The sequence below is a fragment of the Pyxicephalus adspersus genome, chromosome 5 (genome assembly GCF_032062135.1).
Source record: "Pyxicephalus adspersus chromosome 5, UCB_Pads_2.0, whole genome shotgun sequence".
Taxonomy (NCBI): domain Eukaryota; kingdom Metazoa; phylum Chordata; class Amphibia; order Anura; family Pyxicephalidae; genus Pyxicephalus; species Pyxicephalus adspersus.
In genome coordinates this window covers 133,139,001-133,158,427 of record NC_092862.1, presented here as the reverse complement: position 1 = coordinate 133,158,427, position 19,427 = coordinate 133,139,001, and the positions used below count along the sequence as shown (strand labels likewise).

Below are 19,427 nucleotides of genomic sequence, written 5' to 3'. Positions count from 1 at the left end.
TGATTAGGATGTTTAAAATTATTTGGTTTCAATTTACAATGAAATATCCTCTTAAATTGGAAAAATGGCTAAATGTTTTTGGTGAAGAGAGAAAGGGAATCCCACATCCGATGGTGAAAAAAAGCTGCACTGTGGCCGACAGTGACTGATGTAATCGGCTGCGTGTCCTCTACAGAGAATGTGTCAGCAAATGACTGATATAATTACATACATAACAAAGCTGAAACATGATCAGGGTCACTAACTAGCAGTCAGCTGAGCCAACACTCCATGTAATCAAACTGGAATATTACAAAAGAGTCTCTAATGTTTTTAGTAGCCAATAGGGTCCTTTCTTTTGTTTCCCACTCTGCGAAGAAATGATATCTGGAAGCTGACTGGTTACTCTGAGTAATACAGCCGGGTAAAATAAGTATTGAACACGTCAATTTTTTTTTGTATTTTAATGGGGCTATTTATGTGAAATTTATATCAGATGTCGGTAACAACTCAAGTAATTCACACATACAAAGAAATAGAAACAAATCTGTCCATAAATTAAGTTATGTGTAATAAAGTGGAATGGCACAGGCTTACTGAAATTGACCCAATGACAGCTTCAAGATGCCTCCTGTACAAAGAAACCAGCCGTGTACATTGCTCGGGTATGATTTTGGCCCATTCTTCCACACAAACTTCAAATCTTGAAGGTTCCGAGGCCCCCTTCTGTGAACTCTGATCTTTAGTTCTTTCCATAGATTTTCAACTGGATTCCAGTTGGGTGATTGGCTCAGTCATTCTAGCAGCTTTATTTCCTTTCTCTGAAACCAATTGAGAGTTTCCATGGCTGTGTGTTTGGGATCATTGTTTTGCTGAAAAATCCACCCTTGTTTCTTAGCAAGATTCTTATCAAGAATATCCCGGTACATTTCTTCATTCATTCTTCCTTCAATTATATAAAATCTGTCAGTAGCATATGCTGAAAAACAGTGCCACAACATGATGTTCCCCCCTCCAAACTTCACTGTTGGTATGACGTTTTTTGGGTGATGTGCATTGCCATTTCTCCTCCAAACACAGTGTGTGCAATGACATCCAAAGTGTTCCATTTTAGTCTCATCTGACCAGACTATATTCTACTAGCATTTCAATGGCTTGTCCAAATGTTGTGGAGCAAACTCAAACTTTTCTTCAGCAGTGTAGACTTCCACGGAAAGCATGCATGGAGGCCATGTCCATTGAGTGTATTGCATCTTGTTTTATTTGAAACAACTGTACCTGCTAATTTTAGGTCTTTCTGAAGCTCTCCACGAGTGAACCTTGACTCTTGGACAACTCTTCTGATTATTCTTTGGACTCCACTGTGAGAAATATTGTGAGGAGCACCTAGTCATGGCCAGTTTGAGGTGAAATGATGTTCTTTCCACTTCCAGATTATGGCTCCAACGGTGATCACTGGAACATTCAGAAGCTTAGATATACCTCTGTACCCAATGCCATCAGTATGTTTGGCAACAAAAAAGTTGTGAAGGTCTTTGGAGAACTCTTTGTTTTTATCCATCATGAAATACTTCTTGTTTTATACCTTTGTAATAAGAAACCTTTTTATAGGTAATCAATTAGAACTGAACCAGTTGATATGAATTTGCACGGAGAGCAGGATTGCTTTCTAAATATTGTCAGACTTCAGCAGCTTTCTTGGCTTTCCCTGAATGTGTTGAATATTTATTCCCTGTGCCATTCCATTTTATTACATATAACTTAATCTATGGACATATTTGTTTTGATTTCTTTGTAGATTACATGGGTTATTACTGAGAAAAATGTTAACGTGTTCAATACTTATTTCCCTCGCTCTCTCTCTATATATATATATATATATATATATATATATATATATATATCACATTTAATAAATACGCACCATAATGAATAATATTTGATCACAAATGGTAAGGTTGCAGTAAGGACAATCCAGGAACAAACTGGGCTCAATTGATTTGCATTGGTATCATCATCTCCAGGATGGCGATACTAATGCAGAACAGTTCATGCAAAGAAACAAACCTTTATTGCTTTAAAAATATAGAAAGGGTTTTTAGATCAAAAAAAGAAAGCAATACCTCTTTATAAAAGAAAATGCTGTGATTATGTATTTGTGCCGGCCAAAAAAAAAATTAATTCAGTCTCGGCAACCACCGGAGATACCCAGCATATACACAAAGATGCCATGGCATTGTACACTGCATGCAAAGCTTAGTGTACCTGGAATAAAAGATTCAAATGTTTTGAATATGGAACTTTAGGTCCACTTTAACACCTCTGCCCACACTTAAAAAAATATCTGTAGCACAGACATTTTTTATAGTTTTCAAAGCCATAGGAAATGTTTTTGCGCCTCACCTCCTCTTCCATTATTCTCGGCAAAGAAAGTTTTTCACTTCAAATGCATAAAAAAAATTATTCCCTTTATTTTCACCTGGTAACCCTGCCAGTTCCTGGTATAGGTTCACAATTTTCATCTATGGAGGAGTTGTTACTGTAAGTCAGAACCACAACAACCTCCTTTTTATCCATAACATATAGGAAGGTATTCTGTGGATCACACAAGAAGCTAGGAACAATATTAAATTATAGCAGTGCAGTACAAGTATAGAGAACAGGTAGGTATCAGTTCACAAAGTTTCTGGCAGGAGCAACAGGTATTTTATTACCTGTATCAGACAGATACCACAAAAGGTATGAAAAAGACAAAAAGGTACACATAAGTGAAGCTCATTGTTACGGTTTACATACACATTGGATCTGATTTATTAAAGCTCTCCAAGACTACAGAAGATAGACTTTCAAGGGTGACCCTGGGTGATCATGCAAACCTGAAATGGATCTGGTCCAGGATTGAAAATATTTTGCCAACAAATAATAAATGACTTTTAAGAAATCCATTTCAGGTTTCACTGATGAAGATGTATCTTCTCCAGCCTTGCAGAACAATAATAAATCAGCATCAATGAGTTCAATTCTGCTGCAATTTAGGTTTGCTGGTTCACCCAGGTTTACCCATGATAGTCTATCTTCGCCAGTCTTGGATAGCTTTAATAAATCAGGACCAGCAAATCTTTCTATGCAATGTATATAATTGTCACGGCTATAGTGATCTCCCTTATTTAAACCGTATTACACTGTGAACGTACAGCTATGCTAAGGGCTACATGCTTGTGTTACTGTAAAATGTGCCGAGGGAAGCACTTTCCCCGCCTACTGGCTTCTAATGCTATACTTAACCACACAGACCGGCAATAGGGTGACGCAGCTGCTGTAATGAACCGTATTAGGCAATGCTACTTGCATGAGCACCCAACTAATTGCTATTCATTCACTATTCCTTAGCCACCTTTCAGTTTCTCAGGAACTTCCTATAATCAATAAAAATCAATCCAACAAGTCAACTCATGGAAAAAACCCCAGCAATTGTCACATTCTGTGCTAAATGTCATTTTAGTGTCACATTGTTATAATGCAAAATATAAAATCGCCAAACAATTCTACAAAAGCATGTGAATTTAATTTTTTTGCAACTTTCCAAAACTTTGACAAAGCTCACCAGCTCAAATCTACCAAATAAACAATTTCTGTTGTGATTGTTATGACCCTTTAAGAATTTACAATAGAGACTAATACACATTGGAAGTTTTAAAGGTTTGTAACATTGTAACAAATGAGATCATGACAATTAAAAGATAAAAGAGTTGTACAGATGAAATATCAAAATGCCAGGGGGCATTAAGAAAAATGTGACAGTGAGGTACATACCCTGCGGTCATTGCAATGTTGTAAAAAATGAGCCATGCTGTGGCCACTGCGCTGATTGGCTTTTTTTTGGCATTTTCTTTCTCCTCCACAGACCCCTCGTCCTCACTTGATGCCATGGCTTCACAGGCAAAGGCTGCAGGGTCAGGCTGAAGTTTGAGGCACAGCTGACAGCTGGAGCTGACAAATCTCACATACAGTGGCACATAGCTCCTCCAATAATAGAGCACAAGGGAGGAGCGATTCAATAACTTTGTCTGGGACACCATCTCTGAGGGGTTTAAACGAGAAAAAGATGAATGAAAATTGTCATTTTTAAGCAGGGCACGCATAGACAGAATTCTTTTGAGATTGGATCTGTCAAATCAACCCAATTTACCCAATCAAGTAGTAGTAGTAGGAGCGCCCACTGATCTATCCAAAATGCCAAACTGTGTTCCATGAAAACTAAGTGGTTGGGATTCAGTGGGAAAATCAGGTATATCCAAACTTTAAATAGTTTAGTAGGTATGGATCTTTCAGTTTAGCTTGTTACCCCCAGCCATCCAAAAAATGTATCCTCTACCCTGATCCGAATTTCTGCACTCCATGTTTCTCGCAAGACTAAGGCTGCGTACACACGATAAATAATTGTCACTGGAAAGGTTTATTCACAATCCTTTCAATGATAACAGACTGAAGGATGCATGAACAAGTGATGTACATACAAGCACTATTCTGCTCTATGGAGAGGGGAGAACGAGCCAGCGGCACCCCACTCCACTCTCTCCCTTTCATTTGTATTATGATCATTCGTTGTTCGTCGTTTTAAAAGAGGAATAGACTGCAGAGATGGGGACATAATCCTGCCCCTGTACAAAGCATTGGTCAGACCACATCTGGAATATGCAGTCCAGTTTTGGGCACCAGTTCACAAAAAGGACATTGTGGTATTGGAGAGAGTGCAGAGAAGGTCTGTGAAAATGTGGAATCGGCTCCCTCAGGAAGTAGTTTCAGCAACTACTATAGATTGCTTTAAGAAAAAGCTGGATGATTTCTAGAAGCACAGAATATAACTGGGGATTAAGGCTTTGGAGTAAAGATAACAGAGACTGTTGATCCAGGCAACATCAGATTGCCTCCTGGAATCAGGAAGGAATTTTTTTTACCCTGTTGAAGCAAATTGGACCAGGGGATTTTTTGCCTTCCTCTGGACCAACTATGTCTTATAGGGTTTTATATCTGGGATATGTTTATTTCCCTAGTGGTTGAACTTGATTGACTTATGTCTTTTTTTAACCTAACCTACTATGTAACTATGTTTGTGTATCCTCTAGGACAGATCCATGAGCAAAGTTGGATGGCTGTTGTGCATACGTGTGATTCTCGTCCAGTACCAGTCCTGAGTCCTAGCTGTGCCCAGTTACTTCTGCACTTATGTGCCGTTTGGTTAATCCATACTCATGGTGGCTCCGAGTCATTCGGAGCAGTGTGGTATAAGCCATGTGTATTAATGGGCCGAGTGGTACAGATGCACAGTAGGATCTAAATGTGGCTGAAGACTTTTTCTGCAAAAGGATAATAGCACAAAGCAAGGCTGCAATGGAACAGTACTGTAGAGTAGACTAGTTTTTAACTCTAGACTAATGCCAAAAGTAATGTTTAGGTCTCTGGAAACCTCTGCAAAAATAAAGTAGTTAGGGTTCATTAATGGTCAGGGGAAAGAAAACATCCTTGCAGTGGTGGTCAGAAGGTCAGACATCTGGTTTAGTGGTGTTATGTTGCTCTGTCTGCCAATTGATGCTAAACCTAGATCCAAGCAAGCACCATCAGATAGGAAGTCAGTTAGCCACAACTTAAGGCTCAACCCCTAACAACCTCTAGAATGGTCTTTGATCTTTTAAACATGGGGGAAAACTTGAAATACAAATATAAAGAAAAGCAAAAAAGACGACTATTTCCGGAAACAATGAGTTCTAAAAGTCCGCAAAAAGGGGCCTCACCATAAAAGGGGGACCTCACCATAATCTACAATCATGATCCTTCATCTATTTAAGCTTTGGTGATGTCCACTGAAGAAGCCAAAACAGCGAAACGCATGGGGAACGAGCATCTGTTGATTACTGACCAATATAATAGCTTGTATGAATTATGGTGTATTTTACCTTGAGTAGTAACTTTGTTTAGTGTACTAACTCTTAAAACATTGACTTTATTGAACTCATTGTTGCAGGAAAGAGCCATCTTTTTTGCTTTTCTTGATATATGTATGCTCACATACCAAGCTTGGCAACTCAATCACTATTACACTCACTACAATTAGAGACCCTATTCTTTATACCTTGAACCCTTGAAATAACTTCCAGGTCTTCAGGGAAACCCTTCTATATTTACAACCATCAGTATATAAGAGTGTTAGTCTGTGGGAGGAATGCTTCATACATTGATGGGCAATGAGAAGAATGTTACCCTTACAGCCAAAAAGATCATTGGTGTCACTTAAACTGATTAGCACAAATTGCTCATTCCTCAAGGAACCCTTTTAACTTCTGAAGGAACCCCGGGTTCCACCCTGGTTGAGGAAAACTGGCCCTTGTCAGAGAACTAGAGAAACGTTAGTTCAGAACAGAGCATTGACCTATTGCTATGGTAGGTACATTAGTTTGTAAGCTGCTCTGAGAGACAGTTAGTGGCATGACCATGGACTCTGTAAAACGCTCCATAATATGTTGGTGATATATAAATACACAATAACAATATTAACCACTGGAAGTGAGGTTGTACTTAAATAAAAGTCTGGTTTGAAGCCCCGTACAGACCTCAGATGGTCTCAGATGATTGATGCCGTAAATGATCTTTTGCAATTGTTTCCAGTGACAGATGAATGAACAACGCTGTACACACAATGTCATTCTGTTCTATAAAGAGGGAAGGGGGGAGGACGAGTGAGCAACACTCCTCTGTGCTCTATAGGAGAGCACAGACTTCATTCCTGAATGGTTGTTTATCAATCTGATGTGTCAGATTGATGAACAACGCCGGGGGACAGCTGTACACATGTCAGATTTTCACCTGAGACAAACACAACCATTCATCTCATGCGTGAATCATCTGACATGTGTATGAAGCTTTAGTCGATCAGTATGACATGGTAAAACTAAACACTGATATGATTCATACATTAAATAAAGGCTAACAAAAAAAGGAACAAGTTTTTATTTTTTAAAAAAAATCTTATAAAAGGAAAATGTAAACCATACTTAAACAAGAAAAGAAAAAAGTTCACATATGAAAAATGTTACTAAAAAAGGAGAATAAAGGAGGTAAAAAGAATTTTCTTTTTAATATATTTTTTTTTTGATTGCTTTATTATTGGAACTTATCATATATACAGATCAAAGGTGTTCACATGAAGAGACACACAAAAGAGGTTACTAAAAGGATCAGAAGGACAGGTGGAACCCAATACTCACACCCTAGGCAGCTGTTGGTTAATTTTGTTGATCTGACTTATCCAATTTGAAAAATGACAGTGTGCAACCAAGACTCTGGACACATCCATGAAGGAACAGCTGTGCCTTCTACACAAGGTCCTCCTGGTATTTAGCAATCTATCTACATGAGGTGTGTGTGGTCATGCGCATGTGTATCTGTCATTGCTCACAACTACGGAAGGTAAAAAGTAGGAGGCATTCTTTATCATATGCTAAATGTTCTTACATCTGTAGTATTTAGGAGTCATTTTATAAACCGTCAGTGTTTCTCTCCAACCCACAGACCACCTTAGAAGATGGAACCTTCAAAGCTGAGACTACTTACAGCTAGAACCCAACATTTCCAGGGTACCCTTGCTGGCATGCTGCACTATGGGGCTTTCTGGGAGGGTGGACTAGAGCTCAACCTCATTTTATAAAATTACTATACACACGTCAGTTTCTCTTTGTCTTCAGGATCACATCACCACCCATTTTATGGTAGTATTCATGGGTCAAATGGTAATTGCTTATGATGTCTCAGTCCTTTGGGGTTAGTAAAGTTGGACTTACAAGACATAATCACGTGACCTGATGCAAAAAATCTTTTTTTAGGACTACCATTATTACAGCAACATGGCATTTTTCATAATCATTTCATCATCAATAGGGATGAGCGAGCGAGTTTTTAAAACTCAATCTCGCAGTAAATTCATCCGCTCTCGCTTACCAAAATTGATTTAATAGAAAAAAAAAAATTGCAGGCTATGCTCATCAGCTCAGTGTGCGATCCCCGCCACTAGAGGGTAAATGGGGACAAGTTCCCCCATTCAAAACCTCTAGTGCTCTCTGATTGGCTGAGGAAAGCTTTACTCAGTCAATCAGAGAGTACTAGAGGTTTTGAATGGGGAGACTTGTCCCCATTTCACCTCTAGTGCCGGGGATTGCAAACAGGAGGATTCTTAGGGCTGCAAGAATGAATGCAGCCCTGAGAATCCACTGCGATCCCAGAGCACTAGAAGTTAATTTACCTCTAGTGTCAGGGATCATAATGATTTGCTTGATTTTCACATGCTTTCGCAAAAACGGTTTGCCAAAATTTTGTGGACCCATCAAAAGTTCAAGGAAATTTTCCCGAGAATGCCAGAGGCATTGTCACTGATCCTTAATCTTCAACAGAACAACATTACTGCTATTTAACTCTCCTTCTGATCCTCCTTCTAAGACTTCTCCCAACTGTGCCTTGGAGAACAACATCCCCCAGTCAGTGTCCCCTCTGAAGGAGAAGTGCCATCATATGTTATATCAAGATTAAGCCAGTCTTGACCTAGCACGTGGACACTTTGAAGATATCTTTCCTCCTGTAGCATAAAAAGTAAAAGATGTAGTAAGTTTGCGAAGAAAACGATCATAGAGTCAAAGATTATTTCTATTTAGTTCTTAATGGCCAACATGTTTCGGAGACTCACACATTGACACTTCATCAGGGTTAAAAAAGTATGCAATTGAAATGGTTTGACATAGGGAAAATATCTATTATTATTATTATTATTATTATTAATAATAATAAACAGTATTTATATAGTGCCAACATATATACGCAGTGCTGTACATTAAATAGCGTATTGCTGACATTTGTGCAGGATAGTAATTCAATATTTTTTAGTATAGCTCGGTGTGCTATTACTGCCAGCTTGTACTCAATGATAAACCCCCTCCCACCCACTCCTCAATGGTCTATGGCTGACGATCAGTTATCCACTACTGAAGTATAAACCTGACCAGTCATGTCAATGCCTTTTATGCTAATGTCATCACACAACTGCTGGAGTCTTTATGACCTCTGAGGATTGCCCTTTTACTAAAGCCAAAGCTAAATGCCAAACCACCCAGCCAGTGAGCTTGGCTTTAAATAAGTATTCTTTTTTCCTGGGTATAGGAAAGGTCCATTACAAACATGCAGTTAATCGCAACATTTGACTCCAAGCTCAAGCACCCTCTTAATCAGTGGTTGGGAATCATTTTGTTTGTGCTTTTGCACATGGTTATGGTGGATCATGGTGCAGTTCCTGACGGTGATAAGTTACTTCTGCCCACAGAACTGCTTTTTCCCCTTTGGAGAAAGAACCTCATCCAAATGTAGTGCAAACCCTAAACCCCATGAAGTGCAACATTGGATAATGTCACAAGAAGAATTAAGAAGAAAGATGAGACAGCGTAGGACCATTGAACCGGGATCGTGGAGGGATCGACGGCTTTCCACGATAGGTTTCTTTTGTAATGTGAAGATAGGTTTCTTTTGTAATGACAGTTTCATTTTAATATCACTATAAAAATACATAAAATCCATTGCAAACCACCAAGAAATGACCACACACCATATTGCCATGAGATTGTCTGATTACTCAACAATCCACTGCACTTTCAATCTTGTCTGCCCTACAGTGCCATTGGTAGGGGTGTCTTACTGGCAAAGATTCCAGCTTGGGGCACCAAAATGGTCAAAAACAGCCATATACACAACTGAGGAATGATTGTCCACCTGAAGGGGAGGCTGAAGAAATTAGACAGGACACCCAACAAAAAAAGGTGCAAATTGTGCAATTCTTTATGGTGATAATTAAAGTGTAAACTCACAATTTTCATCTTACATAAAAGAGTAGACAACACTTTTTAGTTAAGTAAAATTCTGTCTGTTTTTTTTTCTTTTAGTGCAACACCCTTTTAAAAAAAAATGGTGCAGCACTGCCCCCTAATTTGCCCCAATGAATGGGAATGCCAAGCCTACCGGGATACCTATGTCACGCATCCCTCGAGGAGCCCTTTTGTCAAAAGGGGAAAAAAAGCCAATCTCATGCATGCGCAGTAAGATCTATAAGTTTTTTCCCCATCTACGTCACCCGATCGGCACCTGGAGCGCCGGCCCGAAGAAGGATACCGGGAAGACGAAGCAGGACCCGATGGAAGAGACCTCTGGACCAATCGACTGCGCTGCAGGACTGAAGGTAAGTGTATTTTTTTTTTTTTGTTTTGGACGTTTTTGAGTTTAGTTCTTCTTTAATCGTTATCTTCATATATTAAATACAAATCTCAGCATGCGCTGCAAAGGTCAGTCCTATGTATCAGAGGAAATACCTGTGTTGTGTATTGTGTTGGGTTATTGAGTAATATGAATATCCTGCAGTGATAAATAGAGTGCATGACTGTGAGCACATGATCCGTCTCTGTGACTCAGCTGGAACAATACTCATTCTCTCACTCCCTCCCAGCAGATCTCCTCCTGCTACTGAGAAATCACATTACACAACAATCACTTTTCATTAAAGAGACCCTGTGAGTTTCTTAAAGAATGTAATAGAAGAATTATTATAGCCATGGCAGTCTGTGGCTCCATTCCAGCACGACAGTCGTTTCCAGAATCTTCAGCATTTGGCACTTGAAGAAATGTTGGATATTTGTGTCCCCTGCTACAACGTGTTGGTTCCTTCCTCTGATAAGTCAAGAATAAACCACAGCAATCTGCAGGGGACACTGGGATCCAACACTCCTGCAGGTGTCTGGCAGGGACCGTAGAGCTGGATTGTAGGAAAGATTCGGAGAGAAGTGAGAGCGCTCTGTGTTCAGAAACCTGTATCACTGTCTGTATCTGTCTGTCATTTGCAACCCCTATTTAATGTACAGTAGCCTCTTCCACCCTTTGCACCGCGCCTGCGCAACAGCCGGCTCCGCCCCTACCCAAGGGAGCGTCATCAAATTCCAATCTCAGCATCAGCTCAGGGACCTGCTGACAAGCTTCTCTCACCGAGCCGTCTCCTTTGTTCCCCCTCAATTAGAAAGAAGGGACAGCCTTGTGCCTGTTTAGCTGCATTTATTTGTGGTGACAGGCAGTGGAGTAGACAGCTGTATTTCCCGGCATGCTCAGCGGCCAAGGCAGCTCTGTGGCCCCTGTAGAGAGCTGATGCTGAGGCAGTCGGGAGTGATCAGCAGGAATTCCCGGACTCAGCATCCCGGTCTCTAGGAGGTGTCCCCCGTCCGTTCCCGCAGCCATGCCTCTCTTCACCTCCAACCCCTTCGACCCTGATGTTGGTAAGTCATTGTCTGTAACTTCTGTGGTCCCAGCTTCTCCCCCTGGGTATCAGTCAGCTGGTCAGGCATTGGAGGAGGTGTCAGGAGCAGGGCATCTGTCTGAGAAGCCTCATATACATGCAGCCGGCTTCTAATCCCAGACAGTGATATCACTTATGTATATAGCAGCTTCCATTGAAGGGTTTTCACATAGCTGCAATACACTCTTAAAAGAATCCTTGTTGACCAATCAGATGTCTGCTGCGATCAGCTTAGGTGCTGATGATTGGTTGCAATGGGTTGACATATTACCATAGTACCACTGAATGGGTCTGAAGTGAAAGTGATGATGTAACCATGGTGATGGAATGTTTTGGTTGATATATCATTCTATGGGGTCATGTGACTGCTCAATGTTTTCATATTACATTGTAACTGCAGCCAGAATCATTTTGTTTTGATGGATTGACTCTTAGATTGTAAACTCTTCTGGGCAGGGTCCTCTCCTCCTCCTTCTGTGTCTGTCTGTCTATTTAATGTAAAGCGCTGCATAATATGTTGGCGCTATATAAATAATGTTTGATTCACAAACATTACATGTTTGTGTACATTTGGTACTTAGCGGGTGATCTCCTTTTACCTCCCCCCACCTTAAGGAGGAAGTAAACTGAAAAACGCAGAAAACCCAAAAGAATCCACTTACTTTCAATCCCGCAGCGAGTCGATCGGTCCGGGGGTGTCTTAAATGGGGTCCCCCGTTGTCCCAGCATCTGTGTCCGCGCAGGTGTGCCGGGCGCCGCCATCTTTACCTCTTCTTCCTAAGTCACCCAACCCAGGCGCAAGATCGGGTGACGTAGGTTGGAAAAAAACCTGCCAATTGCACTGCACATGCGTGATTTTCCTTTTTCATGAAAAGGGTCCTTCTGGGCATGCCCAAGATGCTCAGGCATGTGCAGAAGGAGCATCCAAGAGCCTCCCGGGACGTAGGTATCCTGGGAGGCTTTGCGCTCCCATTCATTCATCGTCTAGGTGGTCGAGAATTAGGTGCTGCATTTTTATTAAAAAAACAGAATTTTTACTTTATGTAAAAGGAGTTTAGGTATACTTTAACCCTAGCTATTCCTAGCAGCAAGCACTGATCACAAAGGGAAAAGGCTAAGCACTTGACCCCAACCCTTTTATGTGAGGTAAAGAATCTCTTTGTGTGTTTTTTATTGTAAGTGCAATACCCTTTTTTTTTTAAATAAAAGGGCGCAGCACCGCCCCCTAATAAATGGGAGTGCAAAGCCTCCCAGGATACCTACATCACGCTTCCCGGGAGGCTCTTGGATGCTCCTGTGCAAGCTTGACCACCTGGGGCATGCGCAGAAGGAGCCCTTAGTCAAAGGGCATGTGCAGTGAGATCGGCAAGTTTTTTTCTCTAACTACGTCCCCCAATCTCGTGCCTCGGTCGGGTGATGTAAGAAGAAGAAGAACCAAGAAGATGGCAGGGCCTGGAGCACGAAAACGGATGATGCGGGACGCGATGGAAAAAACCTCTGGACCCATCGACTGCGCTGTGGGATTGAAGGTAAGTGTATTTTTTTTGTGTTTTGGTCACTTTTGCGTTTTCTTCTTTAAGGAGGAAAGGATTCGCACCTTTTTCAGGCTTTTACCTCATTCGAGAAATTTCCCTTTACTTCCGGTCCTGGTGCTCATGCTCGCTAGAAAGAAGCAGATTTTATTAATATTTTTATAGCACCAACATATTACCCAGCGCTGTACATTAAATAATGGCTGCAATTGACAGACAGATACAGACAGTAACACAGGAGGAGGAGAGGACCCTGCCCTGAAGAGCTTACAATCTAGGAAATAATATTGTTTATAGGCAACAGACATCAGGCAGTTAACATCCCATCAACTGCTGGAACTAATTAAAATTTAATAAAGGTGATTATCTGGCGTTCCGTGGCAGTTGGTTGCTTATTCAGAAAAACTGTTTTAATGGGTTTTGGATGATTTCCATTCTATTCATTTCTTATTATACACCATTATACTGTCTGCGTTAATCCTTTATTTTCTCATTTTCTTTCTCACCTTTGAATTTGGTAGTCTGTAGCGCTGATAAAGGTGTGTCCTTTAATTGCCCAAAATATTTTGGCTTTTTGTTTCAAAACAGAATGAAATCTATACATTACACATTCTGGTTCTGACATTTGAGTTTGGTCATTTGTAGCTCTAAAAAGGGACAAACTCCAAAATGTGTTAGCTTTTTGAGATAGAAGATTCTAAATAGAATTAAATCTGGACATTTGCATTCTGGTTTTGCTGCTTTTCTCCTCACACATTTAGTCTTTAGTTGACCTTTGGCCACCTCTCCTGAGGCAGACAGAGCAGCTTTAAACTACATCAGGTGATCCTTGTCCAAGACAAACAGTCGTGCTTTTGTCTGGCGAGGTGTATAGTAATCTCCTGACATCTGCCATGGTAGATTTATGAGCAACTGTGCACTTCTATGGAGGGGAGCACAATGGGGTGCTCTTCCCTCATTCTCTCCATAGAACAGAACGGTTCTGTGTACAGCGCTTGCTCTTTCATCTGACACTGAAAATTATCACAAAAGATCTTGTCCAGCTCCAATCACCTGATATCTGTACAGGGCTTAAGCTGCATACACACTTGCAATTTTTGTCGTTGGAAAGGATCTTTCACGATCCTTTCCAACGACAAGGGGCTGCAAGATGCATGAACGGTGCTGTACATACAGCACCGTTCATGCTCTATGGAGAGGGGAGGGGGAGAGCGACGGAGCGGCACCCTGCTGCGCGCTCTCCCCTTCCCTTTCATTACGATCGGCTGTCGTCCATCGTCCGTGGATCCGGCAGGTCAGTCGTCCGGACGATGGACGACACCGACTGTACACACGGAAGATTTTCGCCCGATAATTGGCCGATGCCGATTATCGGGCGATAAAAATCTGCCATGACATGACTTTCACATTGGCTTGCAGAAGTTCATTTATTCCGGGAATGTGCAAGAGAAACTGGGATTGATGGAATTTCCTGGCAACCAGTTTGACACCTGGGTGGGATTGCTGGGTTTACTTGTTAATAAACGCTTGTGTATGTGCAGATCAGGAAAATTTGACATCAGGGTAGCTATCAGGCGGGTAAGAACAGAAGGGACATCACCCCTCTCTTTATACAATTTATACAATAAGTTCAAAGTGGGGCTTTAGTTCTGCTTTAGGGGTGACATTCTCTGTACAATTCTTGAGACCTGGCCAGGAATACCCATCGCAATATAGGATTCAGCTTCCTGCAGCATGCTTTCTGACTACAATGCACCTAGTCCACTACAATGTGCAGGTGTCAAATTCTGTACATTAGGATGCATGGCGACTGTTCATTACAATTTGTGCAGCCAGGTGGGAAGAAGCTGTAGGCGGGTGGCTGCCCCTGTATTGTGACCCAACTTTTCTGTAACTATCGAAAAACAGCCGAGTGGTCACTGAAAAATGCCGGGTGGCGCAAGGGTCTAGGGAGAACACTGCAGCCCATTCGAACGTAACGCTTCATGACAAACCACCTACTGCATGTCAACACATATACAGTAACACTGTACTACTATAAATGGGCCCTAAAGGAAACCTTCACTAAAAACATTTTGCACACACGCCAAGCTCTGAATTTGTGTTCGTTCTTCTTTAGATCTACATTTTAGAGTCATTTAGCCAGTGCAGCAGCTGCCGCTCTTCCCCATTGTGAAGGTGGAGCACAGATGAAAAAGCTAGCCTCCAGTTAATTAATGTTTTGGCTCTTTTTCTCCTCGTACCTGTCCTCGTAACCTGTGCGTGAACTGTACGTCAGGAACAGATTGTGCTTCTGGCTGATAGTGCTGTAATTTAATGCCATATGTCGCACAGTGTTATGTTTCCTCAAGAAAATGAGTCTTCTGAACTGAAAATGCAGCTTGTGTTAGGACTGCATGCAATGCTGACTGCTCGGCTGTTCCTGCTGACACATTTATGGAAATGTGGCAAGCAAATACAAGGATAGATTCTGGACATTTGTATAAGCTGTACCTATAGTGCAACTTTTTTTTTCCTGTGTTTACATCAGGCAAATCTGCCCTGCGACTCACAATCCCAGTGGTTTCCCCAGCCCCTTTTAGCCAGGCGCACCACCCGGCACTATTCAGTAACCACCTGGATGTTTTTGGGTGGTTTCTAAAGAGTTGGGTCACATACAGGGGCTGCCACCCACCTAAAACTTCTTACCACCCGCCTTAAAAAAAATTCTGGGTTGAACACAGCAATTCAGTCCCCAGTTTAGGTGATGTCACCTGTTCAGGACAGGAAGTAGGAAATAATCTCCCAACCTCTCTGTTATGTAAATTGTGGGGAAGTAAAATAAAATAAACAAAACTATCTGCAAGTGGCCTGTCCGCCTTCCTTTTGCTGATATCTCCATGATTGCTGGTGTGCTATGGCCCCCACTTTCTTGCAGTCTATAAAGCACTATATTCATTTATGATCATCGCAGCCAGGTAGTTGGCATTCCATTTCTCTCTGTACAAGTTTCATTTAATTATGTATAAGGAGGAAGATGGAAATAGCAAATTAGATTGGCTCGCAGGGTAATGAGATGTGCTAGGTGTCTGGCCTTCTATCTAAATGTAATATCTTTAAAAGGCTATTGGATATTTTATTGCACACTTGTGTTACATATATACAGATTTCTGGCACTGTATATACTGCACTGATATTTGTATAATGTGATAGTGCTTCATTCTAGACTCTGCTATGTATGGCATACCCTCCATACTGCTAGACTCTGTACTATGTGCTATTCATTATATTATTCACACTACTGCATTCCTTGTGCTTTATATACTCAACACTGTTAAAATGTGTGCGCTGTGCTGTATGTTATATATTTCATATATTATGACTATCCTCTGTACCTGTGCTGCATATAATATACCTTACTTCACCTTACTTTGTACACTGTGCTGTGTCAGTTATATAACATACACTGCTCCATATATATGTGGCACTGCACACCAGAATTGTGTTTTTGGTCACTTGGTTGTAGAGTTTTGTATGAATGACCCTTTGATTAGCTAATGTGAAGTGATGATCACTTAAGGGAACCAAACCTTTCCTGCACAAGAGAGGTACATTACTTCTCTCCCTGGTGGCCCGTGTCTACCTTTCCTTCATTCCACCGCTGCAACCTCTGCTTTTCTCTTCCAGGAGCCTTGTATGCCTACCTTCCCGCATGCACTCTTTCTTTCTATCCTCGGACCCCTATGTCATGTGATATAGGGATCAGGGGAAGCAATGGTGTGGCGGTGGGGGACACAGGTATCTAGCATCAGAAGTGTCAGATGTTGAAGAGGCTGATGAAAGCTGCAGCATTGAGCATCTGCACATAACCATAAGCATTCAATGCAACTGTGTATGTACTCATGCATAATTCAGTGTAATATGTTACATACAAGCAGTTCAAGTCCCTAAACTGACCTATACTTCTCTTGCAATCCTCCATAAAGTTGAGGTCAGACTGGTAGAAGAAAAATCAGTCTATTCAGGAATCCACTGATGGGAGGAGACAGCACAGTGACCAAAAAATGAGCATATTATTTTGCTGCCTCTCCCTTCACTGTCCAGTCATGATCTGGGGGATAGTCAATACTTGTGTTACTTTCCTCCAGAGAAAAATCACGACTTATTCCGTGCCAGATGGGGCAGAGCATTGTAAATTTCAGCACTTGATGGCTAGAAATCTTAATCCTTTGGCTGGAAACCATGGCTCCCATGTATGTATTTATTTTGTGTATGTAGCTGTTTGCATGGAGCCTTTTAACCTCTCCAAGAAAAGTGATTTGCATTGAAATCAATACACCTGTATCCTTGAAGCTGTTAATAGATTAGATTATTCAGGGAACCTCTGCTATAATTACTATATCCACAGCTCACGGTATTTTCAAGTGGTTCTCAATAGGAATAATGTCTTTTACATTGCTGGCCAGTGGGACTATTGTCACCCTTACAGGTAGCCAAATATATCATTGGTGTCACAATGACCTGGGAGGTACAAATTGCCTATTGCTCAATCAACCTCTGGATGAACCCTGGTGCTCTAGTTAAGCCCATTCTACATTTCCTGGCTTTGTGACAGGTTCCCTTCACTGATGTTATGTAGCCTCATATACACTTCACAAAGTAAACCTCTAATTAGAAATACTGATATATTATTCCTTTATTATTACTTCAAACGTGAAACGCACTCTCCCATACTTGCAGGGGGCATTTTGTACAAGTTGTCATGGAGAGAAAATTGTTTTCTTTCTGCTTAGAATAAAAGTAGATGACAGCAATGTATCTTCTAAACGACTGGCATCGAGGTAATCCCGCTGAGCGCTGCAGGCTCCATTCTGTAAGTGCAAATGCTAATGAAGAGTGTTCGGGATTACTTCTGCATAGAACCTTCCAGTAAAATACAACGCCACCTGAATATTGGGAGACATGAATCATTTTAATAACCTGTCTAGAATAATAATTGCTTACACACAACATGTGTTTCAGTGATGCAGAAAGAGAATGTGTACTGCCCTCTCAGGTAAATAGGAAGAAATAGTGGTTAGCAGGTGATGGATTAAATGCAGATCAGATCCCTGGCAGCCAATGAATACACAGCTCAGCAAAATTTGACAGCTATGCAGGTAAAAACAAATATTGCAGGGATATAGCCTGTCCCTTTCTGCAAACCCCACCTACCCCAGTGTTCTCCCAGCCCCTTTTAGCTGGGTGCACCACCCAGCACTTTTCAGTAACCACTTAGCTGTTTATGGGTGGTTGCTGAAGAGTGGATGGTTGCTGAAGAGTTGGGTCACTGTACCTTATTCTCTCTGTTAAGAACGGCACTTCCGTTCCTCTTTAAAGGGACAGCCACTATTAAAACAACTACAGAGAAAGAGAAGTTCAGGTCCCTCTACTGCTGGAGAGGGCTGTTCTAAGTGGCAGAGTTGGATAAAACTCAGGACTGGATGTACATGTATTTTATCTGTGTGTGTGTGTGTAGCTGTTTGCCTGGAGTTCAGCTTTATGGGATGATCTTGCTAAAGAATCCCCTGTTTCCCACACTTCTAGGAGTGTTGGGTTCCTGGTTCCCCTGCTGTATGCTGTGGTTCCTACTGTTGGCCTTAGGTCACCTAGTGCAGTGTTCAACACAGATTTTTTTTTAAGCTGGGTGGGAAGAAGCTGTAGGTGGGTGGTAGCCCCTGTATTGTTACCCAACTATTAATTGACCAAACAATAACATCCGTGTGGTTACTGAAAAGTTCTGGGTGGTGCGCCCAGCTAAAAGGGGCTAGGGAGAAACACTGTAGTAATAAAAGGGCTGTCAGAAGAAGCCACAGTAAACAGTGGGGAACATATGTATTGGATGCTGTCATTTTTACGTGCTAAAAATCAACTGGTTGGATTTGCTAAAAACACTTTATTAAAATGTCCTGTTTTATCTGACAGAGAAAGCAACAAGCGAGTTGAACACAGCTGAAGACTGGGGTCTTATCCTGGACCTATGCGATAAAGTTGGACAGTCACGCACAGGGTGAGTTTTTTCCTAATATTTCTCTAGTCCGTATTCTTCTGTTTTGCGGGTAGAAAGACTATGGAAACTGCCATCTGCCGCTTGGCTGTCCTCCCGATGGTTCTAGATGATTGGCTGTCATGCCGATCCAGTGGCTGTAAAACTTTAGACAGTGACTTAAAACAAGAGTTCAGGCCAATTCTGAGTTCACTCCATGCTTGTTCCAGGTTGGTGACTCATTTAAAAGTATTAGGCTTTTACCTTAATGCTGGCACAGTCATGGATATGGAACAAGGATAGAGAATAGAAATGTAACTCTCCTTTTTCTTTTTCTGGGTCTGTAATACAAAAGTACTAAAGCCAAACAGCATTTTGCTTTAATACAAGGCCGGCAATGGCAGCCCCTGTATATTTTACATGCCCGGAAAAGGATAGATGAAAGGATGCAACTTCCATCTTAAAATGATTGTATTTCAGCAGGTCAATGCAAATATAAACCATTGCAGTAGTTGGGTATCTTTCGTTGTACACTATGACTCTG

The 19,427-nt window shown here is 41.3% G+C and overlaps 2 protein-coding genes across 4 annotated transcripts in view; one reads left to right on the top strand and one right to left on the bottom strand.

The window, feature by feature from the left end:
- The window catches only part of HACD1 (3-hydroxyacyl-CoA dehydratase 1), a 41,817-nt gene extending 31,187 nt beyond the window's left edge, over positions 1–10,630 (bottom strand). The window contains exons 1-2 of one of the 3 annotated variants that reach the window (XM_072412774.1): positions 10,153–10,630; positions 3,793–4,060 (exon numbers count right to left, since the gene is read on the bottom strand). In XM_072412774.1, coding sequence (XP_072268875.1) covers positions 3,793–4,060; positions 10,153–10,315 — 431 coding nt within the window. In that variant the 5' untranslated portion in view covers positions 10,316–10,630. The remainder of the gene's footprint in view (positions 1–3,792; positions 4,061–10,152) is intronic. The other 2 variants (XM_072412773.1, XM_072412775.1) reach the window with 2 other exon arrangements.
- A 364-nt stretch (positions 10,631–10,994) lies between these two features.
- STAM (signal transducing adaptor molecule) overlaps positions 10,995–19,427 on the top strand; it is a gene marked incomplete in the record, with an annotated part of 23,703 nt that continues 15,270 nt past the window's right edge. The window contains 2 exon segments of the mRNA XM_072412772.1: positions 10,995–11,327; positions 18,823–18,907. Of these exon segments, the coding sequence (XP_072268873.1) occupies positions 11,288–11,327; positions 18,823–18,907 (125 nt within the window).